General features: G+C 37.4%; 1 protein-coding gene and 1 non-coding gene across 7 annotated transcripts in view; both read left to right on the top strand.

Moving 5' to 3' along the window:
- The window catches only part of MIPOL1 (mirror-image polydactyly 1), a 332,144-nt gene that overhangs the window by 297,242 nt on the left and 10,265 nt on the right, over positions 1–24,637 (top strand). For 2 of the 6 annotated variants that reach the window (XM_044932753.1, XM_044932754.2), the window contains exon 12: positions 23,334–24,095. The exons of the other annotated variants lie outside the window; for them this stretch is intronic. In XM_044932753.1, the coding sequence (XP_044788688.1) occupies positions 23,334–23,400 (67 nt within the window). In that variant the 3' untranslated portion in view covers positions 23,401–24,095. Of the gene's footprint in view, positions 1–23,333; positions 24,096–24,637 lie in introns of those variants that run through there. 6 annotated transcript variants of the gene reach the window in all.
- Positions 14,246–14,371, top strand: LOC112580952. Its single transcript, XR_003105410.2, has one exon. It is a non-coding gene; the product is annotated as a small nucleolar RNA SNORD22 (small nucleolar RNA).

Below are 24,637 nucleotides of genomic sequence, written 5' to 3'. Positions count from 1 at the left end.
CCAAATTGTTGTGTTAAAAAGTTAAGTCAGCAACTGATAATCTGTGAGAATGCGTATTCCCTAAACTATTTAGTATTTAAATAGTGTATTTAATACACTATTTAGTATTATCAAAGTTTTTAGCCTTCCACTCTGAAAGATGAAAAATACCTCATTTTAATATGTCTTCTATTAATTGTGAATAAAGTTAAACAATTTTTAATATTTATTGCAGTTTATTTTTCTTTTTATGTTAACTTGTTCATGACCTTTTCCTATTTTTATATTGAACTGTTAATCACTTTTTATTGATTTGTAAGAACTCTTTGGGTAGTAAATAAGCTTTTTATTATATGTACAGTGAACATTTTTCTGTTTAAAACTTTGCTTTTATTTATTTTTTTTAACAAAGACTTTTTTTTCTTTTATGGTTCAGGTTTATTATGTTGTTTATTGGAGGATTTTTTAAAATTATTACTTGTGATTATCTGTCTAGAAAAAGCATTAGAATTATTTATAAACTTGATCTCTGTGTACTTTTTTTTTCTTTTAAAGAAAGGGTTGTTTTTATTAATTAGCAGTCCAGTAGGTAATAGTTTTTTTTTTAACCTTAATACTAATGCACGTTGGTTTATCTTAGCAAATAAGCTGTTTAAGTCATAGTTCTTCAGCTATAAATCTCCTCTTCCAAAGCAAATATCCTGCAAGGATAGAACAAACAGGATCAAAACACAATGAGAGGTTTGAGCTCTTAGTTGCTGGATTGGCCTCATTTGGGTGTGGGAGATTAAAGGAAAGTACCTGAGGAAGCCTTGACTATGTAAAAAAGTGTCCTTCAGTTCAAATAATATTTTTAAATATTGTAAAAACTTAATTGGCAAAATTGTATGACCTTGATTTATGACATTAAAAAACAGTGAAATAATAGTTATTCCATCTTGGTGTACCTTATGTCCCCTTCATTTATTTTTCTGGGAAGTGTCTAGCTAGTAAGAAGTAAAACTTTTAAACCTGCAAAATACACATACGTACTGAATAAAACTACTTTATAGCCACAGGTAACTTTTAAGCCTCATAATCTGTCTGTCAACCTTATTGGATCCTCAAACCTGTGGACAGCTCAACAAAAAATAAGATTGGAAATAGAGACAGGTTGCATTTTTTTTCTTTTTAATGACCCCCTTGTTCATTTTAGTAGTTAAGTACATGTGTCATTTTTATCAAGAGAAATATTACATGATATTGTTTTTTAAATGCTTTATAGCCATGAGATATATATACATATATATATATATATGGAAATTACTAAATTAATATACACTAATTTTTAGACAATTTTTAAAATATTACTAAACAACTTGACATTTTTTAAAAATGTTTTTATATAGTACATACAGATTTTTAACCTGATTCACTTGATATGTCATGATTAACTTTCTATGTCATTATACATAATGTTTTACTAAGTAATTCAAATGACTTTAAATCTATTGTTACTATTTTAAAGTACTGCTGCAGTGAACCTACTCGCATCTAAATGTTTGCACATATCTGTAGTTATTGTAGGAGACACAAATTCCTAGAAGTGGAATTGTTGAATTTAAAAGTGTTTAGAATTGTTAGAAAAGGTTTCTGTTAATTAAGAATATAGTTAGGTCATTTGTGAAGATGCCATTGAGGACTAGCAGCAGATGTTAAATTTCTTCAGTTGTATCAAAAAGAGAAATATGGTACTAGGGTTTTTTTTATAGTATACAGGTAATACTTCATCTTGCCCTCTAATTATAAAACACATTTTAATACCTTCTATTATAATAATAACCTAAATTGTTTAAAAGCTATATATAAGAGAATACAGGGCTTTCCAGGTGACACTGCGGTAAAGAATCCACCTGCAAACGCAAGAGACACAAGAAATGCAGGTTCGATCCCTGGGTTGGGAAGATTCCCTGGAGTAGAAAATGGCACCCCACTCTTGTATTATTGCCTGGAAAATTCCATGGACAGAGGACTCTGGCAGGCTGCAGACCAGGTGCCTGCAGACCTGGGCATGTTGCAGAGTTAGACACAACTGAGTAACCAAGCACAGTCATAAGTATATGTGGTGGTGGTGGTTTAGTCACTAAGTTGTGTCCAACTCTTGTGACCCCATAGACTGCAACCTGCCAAGCTCCTCTGTCCATGGGATTCTCCAGGTAAGAGTACTGGAGTGGGTTGCCATTTCCTTCTCCAGGGGATCTTCCCAACCTAAGACTCGAACCCGGGTCTCCTGTATTGCAGGTAGATTCTTTACTGACGGAGCTATGAGGGAAGCCCCGCATATGTAGTGATAGCTAGATTTTTCAGATAAAGGACTGAGAATCTTTTTATTCAAAATATCTATACTTTGTTAATATGGCTCTTTTTATAGCCTTCAGAGACACTGGCATGTAATAGAGCAGGATAATGTGAAGTTGGAAAAGGCAAAGTATGCTTCCCATCAAAGAGCCATTCTACAGTCATTCAGATTGAGAAAAAAAGTTAGACAGGAGTTAGCTTGCTTTAAGGATAGTAAGTTATCCTCTGTTCTCAGTAAGCATGTCAAAATAGTGCACTTTTGACAGGTACATATGAGGGATTTAAGCCTTTGGGTGTATATACATATCAGTAGAGGCTTCCCTGGTGACTCAGTGGTAAAGAATCTGCCTGCTAATGCAGGGGACGTGGGTTCAATCCCTAGGTTGGGAACATTCCCCTGGAGAAGGAAATGGCAGCCCACTCTAGTGTTCTTGCCTGGGAAATCCCATGCACAGAGGAGCCTGGCAGCCTAGCGTCCATGGGGTCACAAAGAGTCAGACACAACTTAGCGCCTGAGCATGCACTCATGCACATAGCATTAGAAGCACGCTGCCTATGGGGACTTTTTGGAGAAGATAACAATTATGAGTAAGATTAATTCTTTCAACTTGCTTCTTTATATCTGGTAATACTTTTTCTTCTAGCCAGTTCCTTGAGGCATTAATGCAAATAGTTTCTTGTGTTTCTTGTTAGTCAGACTACCACATGAAATTTAAATTATTTTATCTTTTCTTGGAAAGTAAAGATATGGGATTTGAGTGAGAAATACAGACCAGTAATAGGGAGGAATCAGTGAGTTTGAATTTTATTTTCATCTCTGTTACTGTCAGGATATGGGCTTCCCAGATGGCACAGTGGTAAAGAATCAGCCTGCCAGGGGAGAAGATACAAAAGACATGGTTCAGTCCCTGGGTGAGGAAGAGCCCCTGGAGTAGGAAATGGCAACCCACTCCTGTATTCTTGCCGGGAAAATTCCGTGAACACAGCTGAGCTGCTGAGCACACGTTATTATAAGATACAGAGAAAGACACCTCACCAAAAAATTGTTTTCTGTATTTACCGCTCAGATTTGGTGGAATAAATGAAAAGTATGCTGTACAGCTCTTGCCCACGAGACATTTAGAGCATTGGTATTAAGTTGTTTAAGTTGTTTCCAAATGCTGCTGCAGTGAATATATTGTTGGTGTTCTTCAGTTGCTAAGTTGTGTCTGACTCTTTTGCGACCCCACAGACTTTAGCCCACCAGTCTCCTATGCTTGGGATTTCCCAGGCAAGAGTACTAGAGTGGGTTGCAATTTCTTTCTCCAGTGGATCTTCCTGACCCGGGGATCAAACCAGCGTCTCCTGCTTGGCAGCTGGATTCTTTGCCACTGAGCCATGACGGAAGCCCTTATAGCTAAATGCCTTGGAGAGGGCACAGATTCCTAGAAGTGAAATTGTGAGGGTATCTGTCATCTTGCATCTGTATATAAAGCTAATAACATATTTATATATTTATTTCCCTTTTTATTATTTCATTGGTATCGAAGAACTTGGAAGAGCTTGTTAATTGTTCAGTGCAGATAATACAGAGAAAAGGAAGACCTGTAGAATGAGTGGGAGACACATAAACAGAGAGGAAAGAAGAAAGGGTAAAAGAGGAGAGAAAGAGCATAAATGAAGCAAAGGTACACGTGTGAGTGGAGTACTGGAGAGCAGCCAGTCTAAAGGTCAGCCCCGCAGGAGCGGAGGTTCCTTTGGGATGACGTCACACGGGCGAGGCAAGGCTGAACTACTGAGAGCCTTCAAAAGTATGCAAAGGCATTTAGATTGCAGGTGATAGGGAATAAGAAACCACTGTAGAGTTCTGAAAGTAGCAAAGGTTACGTGATGGAACTAGCATTTTAGAACATCAGTCCCGCTTAGTATTGTGGAAGATTAATGGCAGCAGGTTGGTTTTAGAGATAGGAGTACCAGCCAAGAAGCACTACAATTTAATAGTATAGAGAACTGATATGCTGATGTGGGCTGGTAGCAGTGAGAACAGGAGGAAGGAATTCATAGCAGGAACACCACAGAGGAAAACAATGTAATTTGGTGACTGAAGAGATGTGAAGGGTAAAGAAGTAGTCGATATTTTAAGATTTTCTTCCCAAGAAATAGGAGCAACACAGTGCCATTAATAGAATGTCTTTAGTTCAGCACTGAAAACGAATTTCATTTTCTTTTTGTGTAACCCTAACTTATAAACTTAGGAGAAAAACTAGTGTTTGAGAACAGTGCTGTCAGATGGCAGATATAAAACTCATCAAAACTGGCTTCCAGTAACTGAAGAGCAAAAGAAGGAAAAGGCTTCTAAGGAATCGTCTCTGGGAAGAGCAGAAATACCCATGAGAATGTCTTTAGAATGATAGCAGTTTAAATTATATAACTTTCCCACCTAATTAAACTCTTTCTGTGGAGTTGAGTGCGAAAAGTCAGAATGCCCAAAGTCATTCTGGATGATAATGATTATTCTTAAGAGCTGAATCTGAAGCCATTCAAAGATAGGCCAGATGTCAAGGCTGTGGTCTGAGGTGTCATTCTTTAAAAGGCAATATGTAACTCCTCTACTGGGCAAACAGCAGATCAGTTCCTGAACTGATAGTATTGGGAAGAACTGTCTGAACCGAGCTGGTGGGTGAATATTTAAAAGTCCAGATATATGGGGCAGAAAGCAGATGTAGAAGAAATTTTTATAATTATTTTGTTTTAAAAGGCACGTGATGATGGCAGGCTACTAGCGAAGATTTACAGCAATTATTCATTAATACCAGCTGGATTATTTACTCAAAGAAGTAGTACCACTAAATTTAAGTAACAAAACACACATGAGAAGATATAAAGATTACTGTATCACCCAAACCTAGTTTAAGGAAAAATAACAAATGATACTTTTCATGTATGATACCTTATAGACTATTAGAAAAACCTTTAGGATTTTATCAGAAGGCAGGTTTAAGGATCAGCTCTTCACAACCAGATGGGAATTGCTCTACCAATTAAGATAAGGGAATAGTTTTTACTCACCATACAAATTTCCCTCTGCATGCATGTATACTAAGTCGAGTCAGTCCTTCTAACTCGTTGCAATCCTATGGAATGTAGCCTGCCAGGCTCCTCTGTCCCTGGGATTCTCCAGGCAAGAATACTGGAGTGGGTTGCCATGCCTTCCTCCAGGGGATCTTCCTGATCCAGGGATCAAACCCATGTCTCTTATGTCTCCTGCATTGATAGGTGGGTTCTTTACCACTAGCACCACCTGGGAAGACCACATTTCCCTCTAAGACTCTGTAAATCAAAATCATTATAAATATATGAGGCCTTATTTGTTGTTATTTGTGACAAATTCAAGGTAGTTTCTAGAATATAAAAATCTGTATGTATTGTTAACACTACAAATACTGTAAGTCTAAAGAAAATTATGTAAAAAAAATCTGCCTCAGTGAATGAATTACTCACTGTAAGCAAATTTGAACATAAGAACAATTCACATTTCAGATCTTTGTAACTCAGTTCCTATTACAATTTAATAGTGTTCTGTCAGCTCACTTCCTCCACCAGGATCTTCCCAACCCAGGGATCAAACCCACTTCTCTTATGGTCTCCTGCCCTGGCAGGCAGATTCTTTAACCACTAGCACCGCCTGGAATCCACCTGCCAATGCAGGAGATACAAGAGACATAGGTTAGATCTGTGGGTGGGGAAGATCCCCTGGAGTGGCAAATGGCGACCCATTCCAGTATTCTTGCCTGGAGAATCCCAGGGACAGAGGAGCCTAGTGGGCTACAGTCCATGGGATACCAAAGAGTTAGACATGACTGAGCGACTAAGCACACACAGACACAGACACACAGACACAGCTTGAAAGAGTGGATGTGTGTCTATGTAACTAACTTATTGATGTTGTTCAGTCAGTAAGTGGTGTCCAACTCTTTGAGACCCCTTAGACTATGTAGCACACCAGGCTCCTCTGTTCTCCACTACCTTCCAGAGTTTGCTCAAATTAATGTCCACTGAGTCAATGATACTATCTAACCATCTCATTCTCTGCTGCCCTCTTCTTCTTCCTTCAGTCTTTTCCAGCATCAGAGTCTTTTCCAGTGAGTCAGCTCTCCCTATCAGGTGACTGAAGTATTGAAGCATCAGCTTCAGCAACAGGCCTTCCAATGAATATTCAGGGTTGATTTCCTTTAGTATTAACTGATTTCATATCCTTGCTGTCCAAGGGACTCTCAAGAGTCTTCTCCAGCACCACAGTTCAAAAGCATCAATTCTTTAGCCTTCAGCTTTCTTTATGGTTCAACTCTTACATCCATACATGACTACTGGAAAAACCATAGTTTTGACTATACAGACCTTTGTCAGCAAAATGATGTCTCTGCTTTTTAGTATGCTGTTTAGGTTTGCCATAGCTTTCGTTCCAAGGAGCACGTGTCTTTTAATTTCATGGCCACGGTCTGCAGCCCAAGAAATACTTCTACTTTTTCCCCTTCTGTTTGCCTTGATGTGATGGGACCAGATGACATGATCTTCGTTTTTTGAATGTTGAATTTCAAGCCAGCTTTTTCACTCTCCTCTTTCACCCTCATCAAAAGGCTCTTTAGTTACTCTTTACTTTTTACCATTAGAGTGGTATCATCTGCATATCTGAGGTTGTTGATATTTCTTCCAGCAATCTTGATTCTAACTTGTGATTCATCCAGTCTGGCATTTCACATGGTGTACTCTGCATATAAGTCACTAACTTGCCACCAGTGACTAATCTAGATACTGAGAATAAAGTTCATTCATCCTTAAAACTAACACTTTAACACGTAAAAGAAAGATACATGCAATTTAATTTTGTCTTCTCTGGTGCTTGAAAGTATTAGCTGTGAAGTGAATGGATATTAAAGAATAGTAATTACATTTACAAATGGCATATAAAAATAAAAAATCAGGAAGAAATGAAACTTATAAATGCTCTCTTTGAAGGCATTCAGAATTCCTTATCCATAAATTACCCAAAAAATGTGTATATGGTTGGGATAGACACTCTTTTGAGATAGATGAAAATATAAACCTCTTTTATTCTTTTATATATGTATTAGTATAAATCTTTATAAACATTTTCCTTTAATATGTTCTCATGGCAACTCTAAGTAAATAGTGTATGTTTTATGACCAGTATGCATCATAAACTTTTCAGAGAAATCTTCTTTTCCATGATTATATTACATAGCTAAATTTTGATATTTTAGAAAGGTTAATTTTTCTCATTCATATTAAAATTAGACTGTATATAAAATACCTAAGTATTGTAACATACAATTTTAAACTGACAGAAGCTGTTACTGTCTAGCTATCTAATGATAGCATGAATGAGATTAACTTCAAACTTTTATTTACTGTATCCTTATCTTGAAACCAAGGATCAATTTCTTCATAGGAGAAAAAGAAAACTTTTAGGAGAATATAATTGAAGTTTTTAAAACAGTATTGAAGAAGAAAATGACTTAACATCCTTAATTTTTAACAAAAGACACTCTAAAAATAGTGAAACTATGATATTTTAAACAGAAGAGTGATGTAATCAGTAGTCTTTCATCTAAAAGAAATAAAGGTCTTCTGTGTGCCTTCCCCTTCACGGATCACGGCCTTATCATGGTGAAGGCACTTATGTAACAATGAAGCTACGAGCCATGCTGTGCAGGGGCACCCAAGACAGATGGATCATAGTAAAGAGCTCTGACTAAATGTGGCCCGCTGGAGAAGAAAATGGCAACCCACTCCAATATTCTTGCCTAGAAAACCCCATGAACAGTATATGAAGGCAAAAAGATATTACACCAGAAGATGAGCCCCCCAGGATGGAAAGTGTCCAATATGCTACAGGGGAAGAGTGGAGGGCCGTTACTAATAACTCCAGAAAGAATGTAGCATTTGGATCAAAGCAGAAACGACTCTCAGTTGTGAATGTGTCTGGTAGTGAAAGTAAAGTCCGATGCTGTAAAAAACAATATTGCATAGGAACCTGGAATGTTCGGTCCATGAATCAAGGTAAATTGGACATAGTCAAGCAGGAGGTGGCAGTATTTTCATTTTAGGGATCAGTGAACTAAAGTCCAGATGTTCAAGCTGGTTTTAGAAAAGGCAGAGGAACCAAAGATCAAATTGCCAACATCTGCTGGATCATGGAAAAAGCAAGAGAGTTCCAGAAAAGCATCTATTTCTGCTTTATTGACTATACCAAAGCCTTTGACCGTGTGGATCACAATAAACTGTGGAAAATTCTTCAAGAAATGGGAATCCCAGACCACCTGACCTGCCTCTTGAGAAATCTGTATGCAGGTCAGGAAGCAACAGTTAGAACTGGATATGAACAACAGACTGGTTCCAAATAGGAAAAGGAGTATGTCAAGGCTGTATATTGTCACCCTGTTTATTTAACTAATATGCAGAGTACATCATGAGAAACGCTGGACTGAAAGAAACACAAGCTGGAATCAAGATTGCCAGGAGAAATATCAATAACCTCAGATATGCAGATGACACCACCCTTATGGCAGAAAGTGAAGAGGAACTAAAAAGCCTCTTGATGAAAGTGAAAGTGGAGAGTGAAAAAGTTGGCTTAAAGCTCAACATTCAGAAAACGAAGATCATGGCATCTGGTCCCATCACTTCATGGGAAATAGATGGGGAAACAGTGTCAGACTTTATATTTTTGGGCTCCAAAATCACTGCAGATGGTGACTGCAGCCATGAAATTAAAAGACACTTACTCCTTGGAAGGAAAGTTATGACCAACCTAGATAGCATATTCAAAAGCAGAGACATTACTTTGCCAACAAAGGACCGTCTAGTCAAGGCTATGGTTTTTCTAGTGGTCATGTATGGATGTGAGAGTTGGACTGTGAAGAAAGCTGAGTGCCGAAGAATTGATGCTTTTGAACTGTGGTGTTGGAGAAGACTCTTGAGAGTCCCTTGGATTGCAAGGAGATCCAGCCAGTCCATTCTAAAGGAGATCAGCCTTGGGTGTTCTTTGGAAGGACTGATGCTAAAGCTGAAACTCCAATACTTTGGCCACCTCATGCGGAGAGTTGACTCATTGGAAAAGACTCTGATGCTGGGAGGGATTGAGGGCAGGAGGAGAAGGGGACAACAGAGGATGAGATGGCTAGATGGCATCACTGACTCAATGGACATGAGTCTGAGTGAACTCCGAGAGTTGGTGATGGACAGGGAGGCCTGGCCTGCTGCAATTCATGGGGTCACAAAGAGTTGGACACGACTGAGCAACTGAACTGAACTAAAGTGGATAGGAATGGGTGAATTTAATTTAGATGACCACAATATCTATTATTTCGGGCAAGAATCCCTTAGAAGAAATGGAGACACCCTCATAGTCAACCAAAAATGTCCAAAATACAGTACCTGCATGCAGTCTCAAAAACAACAGCATGATCTTGGTTTCATTTCCAAGACAAAGCATTCAACATCATAATAATCTAAGTCTGTGCCCCAACCACTGATGCCAAAGAAGCTTAAGTTCACCAATTCTAGGAAGACCTACAACACCTTCTAGACCTAACACCAAAAAAAGATGTTCTTTGCATCATAGGGGATTGGAATGCAAAAGTAGGAAGTCAAGAGATACCCGGGATAACAGGCAGTTTGGCCTTGGAGTACAAAATAAAGCAGGGCAAAGGCTAACAGAAAACGTCTGTTAATAGAACACGCTGGTCATAGCAAACACCCTCTTCCAACAACACAAGAGATGACTGTACACATGGACATCACCAGATGGTGAGTACCGAAACCAGATTGATATGTACTTTGCAGCTGAAATGGAGAAACTCTATATAGTCAGCAAAAACAATACCAGGAGTTAACTGTGGCTAAGATCATGAGCTCCTTAATGCAAAATTCAAGCTTAAATTGAAGAAAGTAGGGAAAACTGCTATTCAAGTATGACCTAAATCACACCCCTTATTACTATACAGTGGAAGTGACAAGTGGTTTCGGGGGATTAGATCTGGTAGACAGAGTGCCTGAAGAACTATGAACGAAGGTTTGTAATATTGTACAGGAGGCAGTGACCAAAATCATCCCAAAGAAAGAGAAATGCACAAAGGCAAAGTGGTTGTGAGGAGGCTTTACACATAGATGAGGAGAGAAGAAAAGCAAAAAGCAAGGGAGAAAGGCAAAGACATACCCAACCGAATGCAGAGTTCCAGAGAATAGCACAGAAAGATAAGAAGGCTATCTTAAATGAACAATGCAAAGAAATAGAGGAAAACAATAGAATGGAGAAGACGAGAGCTCTCTCCAGGGGAATTGGAGATATCAAAGGAGCATTTCATGCGAAGATGGGCATGATAAAGGACAGAAATGATAAGGACGTAACAGAAGAAGAAGAAACTAGGACGAGGTGGCAAGAATTCACAGAAGAGCTATACAAAAAAGGTCTTAATGACCCAGATAATCACAACAGTGTGATCAATCACCTATAGCTGGACGTCCTGGAGTGTGAAGTCAAGTGGGGCTTAGAAAGCATTACTATGAACAAAGCTAATAGAGGTGATCAAAATCCAACTGAACTATTTCGAATCCTAAAAGATGATGCTGTTAAAGTGCTGCAATCAATATGTCAGAAAATTTGGAAAACGCAGCAATAGCCACAGGACTGGAAAAGGTCAGTTTTCATTCCAGTCCCAAAGAAAGGCAGTGCCAAAGAATGTCCAAATTACAGTACAATTGCAATCATTTCACATGCTAGCAAGATTATGCTCAAAATTCTTCAAGCTGATTTTCAGAAGTATGTAAACCAAAAACTTCTAGATATACAAGCTGAGTTTCAAAAAGGCAAAGGGACCAGAGATCCAAATTGCCAACATTCGCTGGATCTTGGAGAAAGCAAAGGAGTTCCAGAAAAAAACATCTGCTTCATGTGAACTACTGGGCTGGTTGAAGCTCAAGCTGGAGTCAAGACTGCTAGGAGAAATATTAGTAACCTCATATATGCAGATGCTTGCTACTTGCTTGCCAAGTCGCTTCACTCGTGTCCGACTCTGTGCGACCACATAGAGGGCAGCCCACCAGGCTCCCCAGTCCCTGGGATTCTCCAGGCAAGAACACTGGAGTGGGTTGCCATTTCCTTCTCCACTATGCAGATGACACTACCCTAATGGCAGAAAGTGAAGAGGAGCTGAAGTACCTCTTGATGAAGGTGAAAGAAGAGAGTGAAAAAGCTGGCTTAAAATTCAACATGCAAAAAACTAAGATCATGGCATCTGGTTCCATCACTAGGACTATCCTAGAAGCTGCAGAGCAGGGACGAAACACAAGAATCAGAAAAGGAACTGGCCGAAATTTGTGTTCTTTTTAAAAATACTGCTAACATATCCCTTTTTCAATTCTTCTAAATCAGGAGTTTTTAATGGAATAGTAAAAAATGGTTTACCTTATTTTCAGTTTGTTTTCCCTACATTGTCATGCACCTGCTTGTTTTTGACTGTGATGCTTCTCCCATAGAAGATGCATAGAAGATGCATCTATAGCAATTTTATTCCTTTGTATGCTTCATGTTTTTTCTCCTTGTAAGTTATGAAGTCAAAAAGAAGAGCTGGAGTTGCTGGTTTTTGGAATTAATAATTTATTCTTATGACATTGACAAAATTCCTCCTGAAACAAAAAGCATAACCTTGGTTCTCACTAAGAGTGAAATTTCATTTAACATCTTTCCCACCAAGCCCCCAAACTCCCTACATTCTTTTCAAATAACTATTTTATCATTCAGTATGCTTCTGCAGAGACCCTTAACATATGCATGTATGTATAATATATATTCACAAACAAATAATGTCCTGTTGATTTTTGAGAGCCTATTCTGCTAGCTACAAGAATACATTTATGAACAAAACACATAATGTCCCAGCCCTCATGGAGCTTCATGAGGTTGTTACTGGCGTTGAGTTTTCTTGGGAATCTTACATATGGTTTAAATATCCTCTGATAGACAGTTAAAGAGCCCAATAAAACTGTCACTTGATCTTAATTCATTCCATTATCTCAGTCACTTTATTATGTTAAGTTAGAGGCTTAAGCAAAATAACTCCATTATCTTCAGTAAGTACTTTCCTAATAGTATCATCCACTGCACTAGCACGGCCTTGGACAGTTGGAATCTAGCAGGCTATCTAGACACCTAACTTACTAACAAAGACTTAATTAAGCCCTGGATAAAACTATGCCAAAATTATCCATTTAAAATCCAAAACTTCAAGTAGAATTACCGTAGAGATCCTGTAAAGAAGGAAATATAGCTTTAATTCTTCTCCCTGTTTTAATTTTTAAGTGGGATGAAATAAAAATAAGTCCAAGCTTTATGTATTTTGGTTGTTGTATTTCCAACTTTTATGTTTATTAGTCATGTAAATTGATGCTAATTGATATAATGATTGTTTAGTGAAACTAATTTTTCAAGGTTACATCAGATCAGATCAGATCAGTCGCTCAGTCGTGTCCGACTCTTTGCGACCCCATGAATCGCAGCACGCCAGGCCTCCCTGTCCATCACCAACTCCCAGAGTTCACTCAGACGCATGTCCATCGAGTCAGTGATGCCATCCAGCCATCTCATCCTCTGTTGTCCCCTTCTTCTCCTGCCCCCAATCCCTCCCAGCGTCAGTCTTTTCCAATGAGTCCACTCTTCGCATGAGGTGGCCAAAGTACTGGAGTTTCAGCTTTAGCATCATTCCTTCCAAAGAAATCCCAGGGCTCATCTCCTTCAGAATGGACTGGTTGGATCTCCCTGCAGTCCAAGGGACTCTCAAGAGTCTTCTCCAACACCACAGTTCAAAAGCATCCATTCTTCGGCACTCAGCCTTCTTCACAGACCAACTCTCACATCCATACATGACCACTGGAAAAACCATAGCCTTGACTAGACGGACCTTTGTTGGCAAAGTAATGTCTCTGCTTTTGAATATGCTGTCTAGGTTGGTCATAACTTCCCTTCCAAGGAGTAAGCGTCTTTTAATTTCACGGCTGCAGTCACCATCTGTAGTGATTTTGGAGCCCAGAAAAATAAAGTCTGACACTGTTTCCCCATCTATTTCCCATGAAGTGATGGGACCAGATGCCATGATCTTCGTTTTCTGAATGTTGAGCTTTAAGCCAACTTTTTCACTCTCCACTTTCACCTTCATCAAGAGGCTTTTTAGTTCCTCTTCACTTTTCTGCCATAAGGGTGGTGTCATCTACATATCTGAGGTTATTGATATTTCTCCTGGCAATCTTGATTCCAGCTTGTGTTTCTTCCAGTCCAGCGTTTCTCATGATGTACTCTGCATATTAGTTAAATAAACAGGGTGACAATATACAGCCTTGACATACTCCTTTTCCTATTTGGAACCAGTCTGTTGTTCATATCCAGTTCTAACTGTTGCTTCCTGACCTGCATACAGATTTCTCAAGAGGCAGGTCAGGTGGTCTGGGATTCCCATCTCTTGAAGAATTTCCCACAGTTTATTGTGATCCACACGGTCAAAGGCTTTGGTATAGTCAATAAAGCAGAAATAGATGCTTTTCTGGAACTCTCTTGCTTTTTCCATGATCCAGCAGATGTTGGCAATTTGATCTCTGGTTCCTCTGCCTTTTGTAAAACCAGCTTAAACATCAGGAAGTTCACGGTTCACATATTGCTGAAGCCTGGCTTGGAGAATTTTGGGCATTACTTTACTAGCATGTGAGATGAGTGCAATTGTGCGGTAGTTTGAGCATTCTTTGGCATTGCCTTTCTTTGGGATTGGAATGAAAACTGACCTTTTCCAGTCCTGTGGCCACTGCTGAGTTTTCCAAATTTGCTGGCATATTGAGTGCAGCACTAAAATAGCAAATGTTAGTCTGTGTTTAAAATATAGGTAATTCCCAGTGAAGAAATACTCACAAGTCTTACTTCCTGTCCTAGTCCCAGAGCCTGTAAAGGTGAACCCACTGGGGCTGGCTGGGGGAGAAGAGGAAAGCTTGTTCCAGAGGGAACTGTCTGAGGGATCATGAGAGTTCCTAAACAAGGCAAAGGGGGAATAAATGACTGATTGAAAGGCAGATATTTTTTTTCCCCCTAGGAAAAAAAAAAAAAATAAATAAATAAATAAAATATAGGTAACTTTTCATTTCCTTGTCTACCCTGATAGCTCAGTTGGTAAAAAATCTGCCTGCAATGCAGGAGACCCCGGTTCAATTTCTGGGTTGGGAAGATCTGCTGCAGAAGGGATAGGCTACCCACTCCAGTATTCTTGGGCTTCCCTTGTGGCTCAGCTGGTAAAGAATCCGCCTGCAATGCGAGAGACCTGGGTTCAATCCCTGGGTTGGGAAGATCCCCTTGAGAAGGGAAAGGCTATCCACTACAGTATTCTGGCCTGGAAAATTCTATGGACTGTATAGTCTATGGGGTCACAGAGTCAGACACAACTGAGCAACTTTCACTTTCACTTCACTTCACTTTTAACTTCATCTTATATATTAATGGCATTGAATAAGGAATATCATATATCTAATCTAAGCACTGTTGAATTTACATGTACTAAGTTTTTTCTATGCTCTGTTTTATCTCAAAGATAAATCCAAGTTTATTATTTAATTTCAAGGTAAAAAACAGTTTCTTACTATTAATGTACATCTAAAAGTGGAGCTAAATGAAGTACTGAAAATTAAATGACCCAAAATTATGGTGTCTAAGAACATCTTATTCCTACTTTCTCATTATCTTCTTATTAATACACCTCTTGTTCACAATACTTATAATCTTAGAACTATTTGCAAAAGATATAGCCTGAACTCATTATATCATGACATAGCTGAAAATTCCTTTTATGGCACATCTTTACAGAAGATTTTGTATTAAAAAAAAAAACTTGATATAACACACACCTACGGTAGACACATTAAAAACTCTTTTGAACACAACTGTTTAGAAGGTGCATTCACAAAATAAATACTCAAGAAGTATTTATGAATGAATGAATGATAGTACTTGATATAATGACATATCTGAAGAGCTGAAGTAATCTATTTTTCTGTCTTTGTGCCAGTACCTTACTGTCTTGATGACTGTAGCTTTGTAGTATAGTCTAATGTCAGGCAGGTTGATTCCTCCAGTTCCATTCTTCTTTCTCAAGATTGCTTTGGCTATTTGAGGTTTTTCGTATTTCCATACAAATTGGGAAATTATTTGTTCTAGTTCTCTGAAAAATACCATTGGTAGTTTGATAGGGATTGCATTGAATCTATAGATTGCTTTGGGTAGTATATTCATTTTCACTATATTGATTCTTCCAATCCATGAACATGGTATATTTCTCCATCTATTTGTGTCATCTTTGATTTCTTTCATCAGTGTTTCATAGTTTTCTATATATAGGTCTTTTGTTTCTTTAGGTAGATTTATTCCTAAGTATTTTATTCTTTTCGTTGCAATGGTGAATGGAATTGTTTCCTTAATTTCTCTTTCTGTTTTTTCATTGTTAGTATATAGGAATGCAAGGGATTTCTGTGTGTGAATTTTATATCCTGAAACTTTACTACATTGATTACTCTAGTAATTTTCTGGTGGAGTCTTTAGGGTTTTCTATGTAGAGGATCATGTCATCTGTAAACAGTGAGAGGTTTACTTCTTCTTTTCCAATCTGGATTCCTTTTATTTCTTTTTATTCTCTGATTGCTGTGGCTAAAACTTCCAAAACTATGTTGAGTAGTAGTGGTGAGAGTGGGCACCCTTGTCTTGTTCCTGACTTTAGCGGAAGTGCTTTCAATTTTTCACCATTGAGGTTAATGTTTGCTGTGCGTTTCTCATATATGGCTTTTATTATGTTGAGATATGTTCCTTCTATGCCTGCTTTCTGCAGGGTTTTTATCAAAAATGGATGGTGAATTTTGTCAAAGGCTTTCTCTGCATCTATTGAGATAATCATATGGTTTTTATCTTTCAATTTATTAATGTGTTCACCATGACTTTTCACCCCACTCTTCCATCTACTTCTGCATTCACCTTTTCACTTAGAATTTCTTTTTCCAGTCTATTTCTTATGTGAATAGTCTTTCTTTTCTCCATTTTATTCTCTCTTTGATTGATCTTCCTTTATTTCTTACACATACTTTTATGCACATATGTGTGTTCATATTTATATGTTGTGTCTTTACAGATTTATAAATGTATATTTATATATATATATATTTTTTAACGCATCTGTGTGTATTTTAATCTGTATCTTTCAGTTACATAGTGTGCCTGAGATTGAGAAAGAACTTTTTGTTTCATGTTTATAATTTATGCCTGGGAGGGTGGGTTTTGTTGTTCAGTCATAGAGTCGTGTCCAATTCTTTGCAACCCCACGGACTGTAGCCCAGCAGGCTCCTCTGTCCACAGGATTTCCCAGGCTAGAATACTGGAGTGGGTTGCCATTTCCTACTCCAGGGACCTTCCTGACCCAGGGATCAAACCCACATGTCTTGTGCCTCCTGTCATTGGCAGGAGGATTCTTTATCACTGTACCACCTTGGAAGCCCTACTACATTGCATCTTTCCACAACTTCTGCACTGAATGTTTCCCACATACGTTCTACCTGAAACTTGAATTTACCAAGGACACTTCTTTGCTTGTAGCCCATCAGACACCAGTCTTTTCCCCATACCCTGTAGACTAGAAAGAAGAGTTCTCTGGTTCCCTGTTGCTATTTTCATACCTTCTGCATCCACATGAAAACCCTCCCTTCTTTGAGATTTATATCATCCAACTTTATTATCACTATGTCTCTCTCCTCTCCAGTGATATCCACTGATCTCCATAAATGTGAGATCCTTGAGGTTCCTTTAATGTGCATTTCAAGTACCTGGTTCAGTGTCTTCCTCTCCACCCCAACCTCTGCATTCATGCTGCTGCTGCTAAGTCACTTCAGTCATGTCCGACTCTATGTGACCCCATAGACGGCAGCCCACCAGACTCCCCCATCCCTGCTAAGAAACTTCAGTATCAGTGGCCCATCAATCCCACTAGCATTCCTTTTACATGTCCAGTATCACCTCCCTTTCTTGTCCCATTAAACCTTTACTATTTCCCGCCCGCTTCCCAGCCTTTTTCTTTACCCTGTGCTCTCAGTAGAGAACTCTGCTTCTTACTCAGTGGGGAAAATTGAATCTAGCAATGATGAGTTCTGTCAGTTAAATGCCTCCACCTCTACAGAGTTATCCACAGCTCTATTCCCCCCACCTCTATACCCTCTAATCTCCAAGGAAAAGTTTTCCAGTCATATTTTTAGTGATAATGCTGCAAGTTGTGCTTATAATTCCATTCTCTGAGACCCTCCTTAAAATATATTGTCTTCCTCCCTTTTACTTTAGCTTCTTCCCGTAGTCTTCTCTTCTATAGTCCATAAACATATTCACATGCCATCCATTTCTTTAAGGACTTCCTCAGCCATACATTTTCCTGCAACTATAATCCTCTTTAGTTTCTACCTAAGATCTTATATTTTCTAACCAAGCCTATACTTCATCTTCACACACATTATCCTACTTCTATCATGCTATTAAAGCTGCACAGAGAAGGCCGTCATTTCCTAATGTTCATTTGTCACTTTCATCTTATTTAAGTATTTAACCCTGTTGATGACTCTCTTCCTGAAATTCTCTTCTCTACTTTCTGTGACAGCACCTACACTTGGTTTGTCTTTTGCTTCCCTGACTGTTTTCTCAAATTCTTTTGTCAGTCCTTTTCCTTTAAGTGTTTGTTTTCATTTTGGTTCTATCTTCTTCCCACCCCCCACCCCCCCTGCTCCTCCTTTCTTATGCTGTCTTAGCATTTCCATCCACTCCTGTGGCTTTAGTTACCACCTAGGGCAAGACCAACCACTCCAGTCTCATTTCCCAACATCCTCCATGATCCTGAGAAACCTGTGAAACCATCCTACTGGTAGGACTTCATGCTTTTCATACCTCAGTGCCTGTACACATATTATTTCCTTTGTCTGAAATTCCCATCCTACCCCCTCTCCATTCCCACCTTTCTTGAGGTGACTGTCTCCTTCTTATCCTTCAAAACTTAACTCAGGCATCATCAGAAAGCCTTTACAGGCCCTTCTTTTTCCCTGCCCAAGCTAGGTTCTGTGTAATACCCATGCTTACCCTTTTATTACAGCATTTACCAATAACTGATTGAAGTTACCATATAAAGATGTTTCTCCACCTTACTGCTCCTATGATCAAGCCATGTCCTAGTCTTTGAATAATCAATGCCTCGAATAGTAACTAGTTCATAGGAATTACTAAATAAATGTTTGTCGATTGAACTTAAATCCGTATCATAAGCTTTTTAGGTATGCAGTTTTGTGACCATAAGTATATCCACATTGTTGTGCTCCTAAGAAGTTATCTGGACTCCCTACCTGTAGGCCAACTTACCTCCATCTCATCTCTATATTCTTGCCAGGGGGAATCTTTCTAAAATGTAAATGACATTACTAGATGAGGTAAACCCTTTTATTGCTTCCCACTGTCTACATTAGTGGTTTTATCACAATCTTTTCTTAGATCCAAGCTGCAGTGAGAAAAAAAAATCAATGAACCAAGGTTTTCTAAATTTTTTCAACTTAAAGTTGGTTGAGTTAATGAATGGCAACAGTAATCAGAATAAGAAATACTGAAATATGCATGGGAGGTAAAATAAGCTTTATTTTAGATATGCTCACTGTCATATGCCTGTGAAATAAGCAAGAGGAGCTATCCTGAAGGCAGTTGGATATATGAGGGTGAAACTCAGAGGAGAGTTTTGGGATGATAATCTGTACCATAAGCATTTAAATGAAATCAGGGGAACAAATAACATCTTTTAGGAAAACATAAAAAGGTTTAAAGGTGATAAAACAACATTTAAGAACTAGCATAGAAAGAACAGCCATAATAGTAAAAGAAAAAACTACATCTCTTTCTTGTCCCGCTGCCGTGGTTTAAAGAGGGCAAGATCTTTGACACTAATGGACAACCCAAAGCATTTTTAGTGGCTTTGCTGTCTTCTCTACTGGAAGGATGATTTTTATCCATCTCTCTTGAATTTCCCTGATTCTTTCTCCTTGGGAAAAAATATAATAATTAAGAAGCCAGATATGTTGGATGAGATAATTTTGTTGCCTAAATAGTAGAAATGGAATTTTTTTCTAAAAAGAAAATTCTCCTGCTAAGAAGAATTCTCTCACCTTGATAGATAAAACTTTCTCTCAAAAATGAAATCTAAAAAAAAAAAAAAAAATGAAATCAAAAAAAAAAATTTTTAATGGAATCTACAGCTTGTTTATCTATAGTGAAATTTTTGCTTCACTACAGTTCAACTGAAGATGAGGAATTTGTTCTGTTTTCAGTCCTTTCTCTCACTTTGCAAAAAAATTACTAGTCAGTAAGAGTAGTCCAAGGCCATAAAAAATTAAAACTAAACCTTAAAAGTTACAGTATTTTTGGAAACAGTGGAGCACATCATCAGAGAGCTCAGGGATGTGGTAATTAAGCCTTGCAACGTACGCCAGCTTCAGAACTCAATAGCAGTGCAACCCTGGTCAGATTACCTTCTATATGCTTTGGTTTGTCATCTAATGATCATATCTACTCCATGGAGTTGTAATGAAAATTAACTATGTGCATAAAGTACTTCTCAGAATGCTGACACATAGTCAGTATTCATTAAGTATTACTTGCCTTTTAAAATGTATCAAAATATTCATTAAGAGTGAAAAATGAGAGTAAACCAACTCAGAAAATTGGTAAATAACTTATGATCATCTACTTGATGGAAAGCTATGTATTTCATTGTAGTATGTACATATTATATAGACATAAAGAAAATATAAAAGTGGTATTATTTGAAAAAGCTAGAATTTCTGTCTAAAATATAGCTGTAAATGTATTTTTCAAGTTGACAAAACATTTGTGTTATAGCAAATAAACTGTCTTATTTCCTAATTATATACAGCATTATCAGTTTACTTTCCTATAATTGTTACTAAACTAGCAGATAAAATATGCCAGTAAATGCTTACCAATTTGACTTAAGTAATAACTTGAGGAAACAGTTTAATGTACTTACTAAGACAAATAATACAGTAACCTATAATCTAAAATCTGTAGCTTTCTATTAGCCCAAACTCTAGTGGAAGTAACTGAAATAAGAACAAGGAAACCAGGCCCACATTTGTTACTGTCTTATCTTAGGACCTTGTACAAGGGTTTCCTTGTCTGGGCTTCTGTTTCTTCATTTAGAAGAGAGAAATTCTAATCCTAGAATTCTAATCTAACTCTTTTCCTATTTCATGAATTTTGTGAGAAGCTATCATTGAGCAACATGTAAAGCAGTTGTAGCCTATTTTATTAAACTATGTAATTTTTAAGGATATTATTGATTAGGACAGTAAAGAATAACCTGCAGGCAGATCCTGCAAGGTGGTTCAACAGACACACCTACCTTCCTGTCAGCACAGTCCGTGTTTGGCAGGTATAGTCCATTCCTTACAGGAAGGAATAGATGCTTCATTGTGTTTCAAAAGTCAGTAAGCTTTTACAAAACGATGTAATTGACATATTTCTTGTTTCTGAGATCAAATTTTCATAAATCATTCAACCTGGATAAACTGAGAATGTGGTTGATCTAGTAGTTGTTGAAATATAATAAAGACATTGCAAAACATGATATTTAAGTATTTCCTCCTAACCTCTTGCCTTCACAAGATGTAAGAGTTCTAAATGGAAAGATATCCTAATGTATGAAGAAACTAAAGTAAGATGAGTCCATCTGTAAAGAAAAAACCCAAAGAAGCACAATACAGACTCATCTCAGTAATTTAGCATTCCACTGATTCAGAATTCATACTGATAATAACTGTGCAAAGTAGAGCTTACTTTTACATTATGAGGAAGTTTTTTTAATAGTAGAGCAAATGATACTGTGGGAGAGAGATATAGTTAACTAACCTGAAAGTACTATTTTCTAACTTTAGGGACTTCCTTGGTGGTCCACTGGTTGAGAATCTACCTTCCAATGCAGAAGATGCAGGTTCAATCCCTAGTCAGGGAACTAAGATCCCACGTGCTACAGAGAAACTAACCCTGCATGCCACAACTACAGAGCTTGCACGCTGCAACTACTGAGACCATACTCTCTACAGCCCATGCTTCACAGGGGGAGAAGCCCCTGCATGGCGACTGGAGAAACCTGCACACAGCAAGAAAGACCCGGTGCAGCCAAAAATATGTGTATTGTCTTAGCTTTTTACAGTCTATGCTGAGAAATTCTATTAATGGCATATCAAGGTTTCTACTGGCTTCTACAAGGTTTCTAGTTGTTAGCTGTTAATTCAGGTTATTGGCATATTTTACAATGCAGTTAAAATTTCACAGTGACATTTTTCTTCCCCTTCCTCCACAGTTAACCTTAGTAAAACTTTGTCTTAAAGAATCTATGTGATCCTAGGAATCATACTCTTCAGAGAGTATAACAGAGCACTGGTTCTTATCACTAGGGAAAGTCCAACTAATACAGAGTCATCTGTAAATACAGTGAATTGTCTAGTAAATCTTCTAGTTCAAGTATTTGCATCACTAGCTTAAAGCTGTTTTAATGGATATATAATACTTGTGTAAAATTTACATTAGAGAAATTTGTGGTAATAAATTTAAGCAAGATTTTCCTTTTTCACTATGAGATCATAACTACATTTCTCAAAGCAAAGATTTTTTTATGCCCCGAGTTGTTTCATGTCCCTACTTTCTATTAACAAAACTCTTGATATATGCAGAGTCATCCATTTAACTTGAGCTGTTTTCAATGTTGCATGCAGCTGATGAGTCCATCTAAACCAGTGTGTATGACTCTAAGAATACCCTCATTCCTTTAGTGTCTGGCTCGGTGCTATGTTTATTTGCAAAGGACCCTCATGCATGGATCCATATAAAAGAGAAAAGCTGGAGCAGACTAGACTGTGTCGCTCACCAGTCTTTGAGGAGGGAGAATTGTGTATATGAAAGCTGCTGGGTATGAGCTTCCCTTATAGAGAAGATTTCTGTGTGTGTGACATCAAGCAAGATTTTTGGTTGAGGTTTTATGCTTACCGTGAATTAAATAGTAAGAAAAAGGCAATTGATGATCTAATTCCATCATCTTTTGAGAAGCAAAACCCTTACTGATTCAATGAATGTGATCTCTCTCCCTTAGAGTAGTCTAAGAACCCTACAGAATGACTTCTGAACTTTTGACTCCCATTTTCAGTTTAGTTGGTGAATTTTTAATCAACTGAAAAATCACTTATATTTGACTTAGAAGTATATAGAGTCAGTGCTAGCCTATTTATATTACTCAGGAATAGAAACTTTTAAAATGTAGTACAGAAAATCTGGTTTTATTAGCATCAAACCATTTATATATATTTAAACTGTTTTGATGCCACTGAGACATCGTTTTTCCAACCTAGCCACCTAACACCTGGCTTTAAAAAGAAATGTAATGCATAACAATTATACAGTATACCAACATATCACTTATTAAGCTCAGTAACAGGCCTAAGAATTATAGTATTTCTATATTGAAAAATGTACTTCTTGGGTGAAAAATCGGTTTGAAACTGCTCAACATTTAATATGCCATCTTGTCATGGCATAATAGTGATTCATTCATAACTTTGATGCAAGTAGGTAGATGTATTAAAACTAGTAGCTTGTGTTTTTCATGTAGCCTCTAAAACTGACGTAATCTGAAGATTGGGTTTAAGTGTGTGTTTTTGCTGTTTTTTTAACCTCAAATACTTGGCACTCTGCACCCGTGTCTCTCACTTCCAGTCATGCTTTGTTGCTTCACATGACGACCAGAAGTGCTTGATCACAGGTAAATACTGTCCTTTTTCAGTCAAAACATTCCTGACAATAATTGCACTTTCTATGTTCTTTATTTTTTCCCCCTCCCGCCCCACTGCCCTCAACTTAGGTTGGAAAGGCTGGTGGACGTCCTGAGGAAGAAGGTTGGAACAGGGACCATGAGGACAGTGATCTGAACTGAAAAAAAAAAACGACAGTCTGGGGAAGCAATCCCATCTGGTGACCAGGCTGCTTCATTGAACACTGTGTAAACACTAAAGCCTTAACTTAGCAAACAGTTGTTAGAAGTGGGACACTCCAACCACATTCCAAGCTGAGATAAAGTCAAATCACAAATGTTTAACCGCTTTGCTGCTGACTTGAGTTATTTATCCAAATGTATTAACTACAGACTTTTACCAATGAATAGCTGTAAAGTTGCAGCTTATTTGTAATTATTTTATATCTCACTGTATTTAATATAAATATTTTTGCTGGAAGACCATTATAGAAACATAGTAAAGTTGGTCAGGATCATATCTTCACATATGGCCCTTTCTGAGTCAAATGCAGCAAAGTAAATATTGTCTAAACCTTAATCCACTGTGTTAGGTCAAAACTTCAAATACATGCATTTTTCAATATAGAGTTTATTTCTTAACCAATGAGAGAAGCACATACATAAGAAGCATGTATAGTCTTCCTTCGATGCATACATGTAATCTTTTTTAGTATTAAAGAATATTAAGTATAGATACCAAGAATCAAATGTATAATTTGCTTTAATAAGAGCTTGGCATATTAAAATGACATTAATCAAAGCATGATTTTTTTCACTACAAATAATGCACACTGTTTTCAATAAAAAGAAAGTATTGTTAATGTGTACTTAACAAATTCATGGTGTTGGTATTTTTTAATGTTGGGTCTGAATAATGATCTAAACTCTATTTAAACCGTAGTAATTGCCAAGTCTGTCTACTCAGGAGGGATACTTTTGGCTTGAAAATGAGCATGTGTCACCATGACACGAAAAGGCAAGCGCCCATGAAACACACGAAGTATTCTTTTTTTTAATGCCTTTATTTAGACTGTCATTTGAATTTTTGTTATGGAAGATGGGAATCTAATTATAATATACAATAAAATTATAATGTAAAAATATAAAGACTTGGGGGAAAAAGTAAACCTGTGATTTGGTTCAGGAAACCTACTTTTTTAAATTTTATGGATAAAACTAAAATTCATGTATTTAGCTACAGGAAAAAAATCTTTTTTTAAAGATTGAATTAGATGAGAAGCAAATAGAAAATAAATATGACCAGAATAGGATGAAATAGATAAGTAGAGATGGAATTAGTGAAAATTAAGTAGGCAAGTGAAAAATTTTCTAAGTCCATATAATCTTTTAATTTATCTTTAAGACTGAGCTAA

The sequence above is a fragment of the Bubalus bubalis genome, chromosome 20, assembly GCF_019923935.1.
Source record: "Bubalus bubalis isolate 160015118507 breed Murrah chromosome 20, NDDB_SH_1, whole genome shotgun sequence".
In the NCBI taxonomy this organism is placed as follows: domain Eukaryota; kingdom Metazoa; phylum Chordata; class Mammalia; order Artiodactyla; family Bovidae; genus Bubalus; species Bubalus bubalis.
Note: the sequence above shows the minus strand (reverse complement) of the source record. Positions and strands in the feature narration are given on the sequence as shown.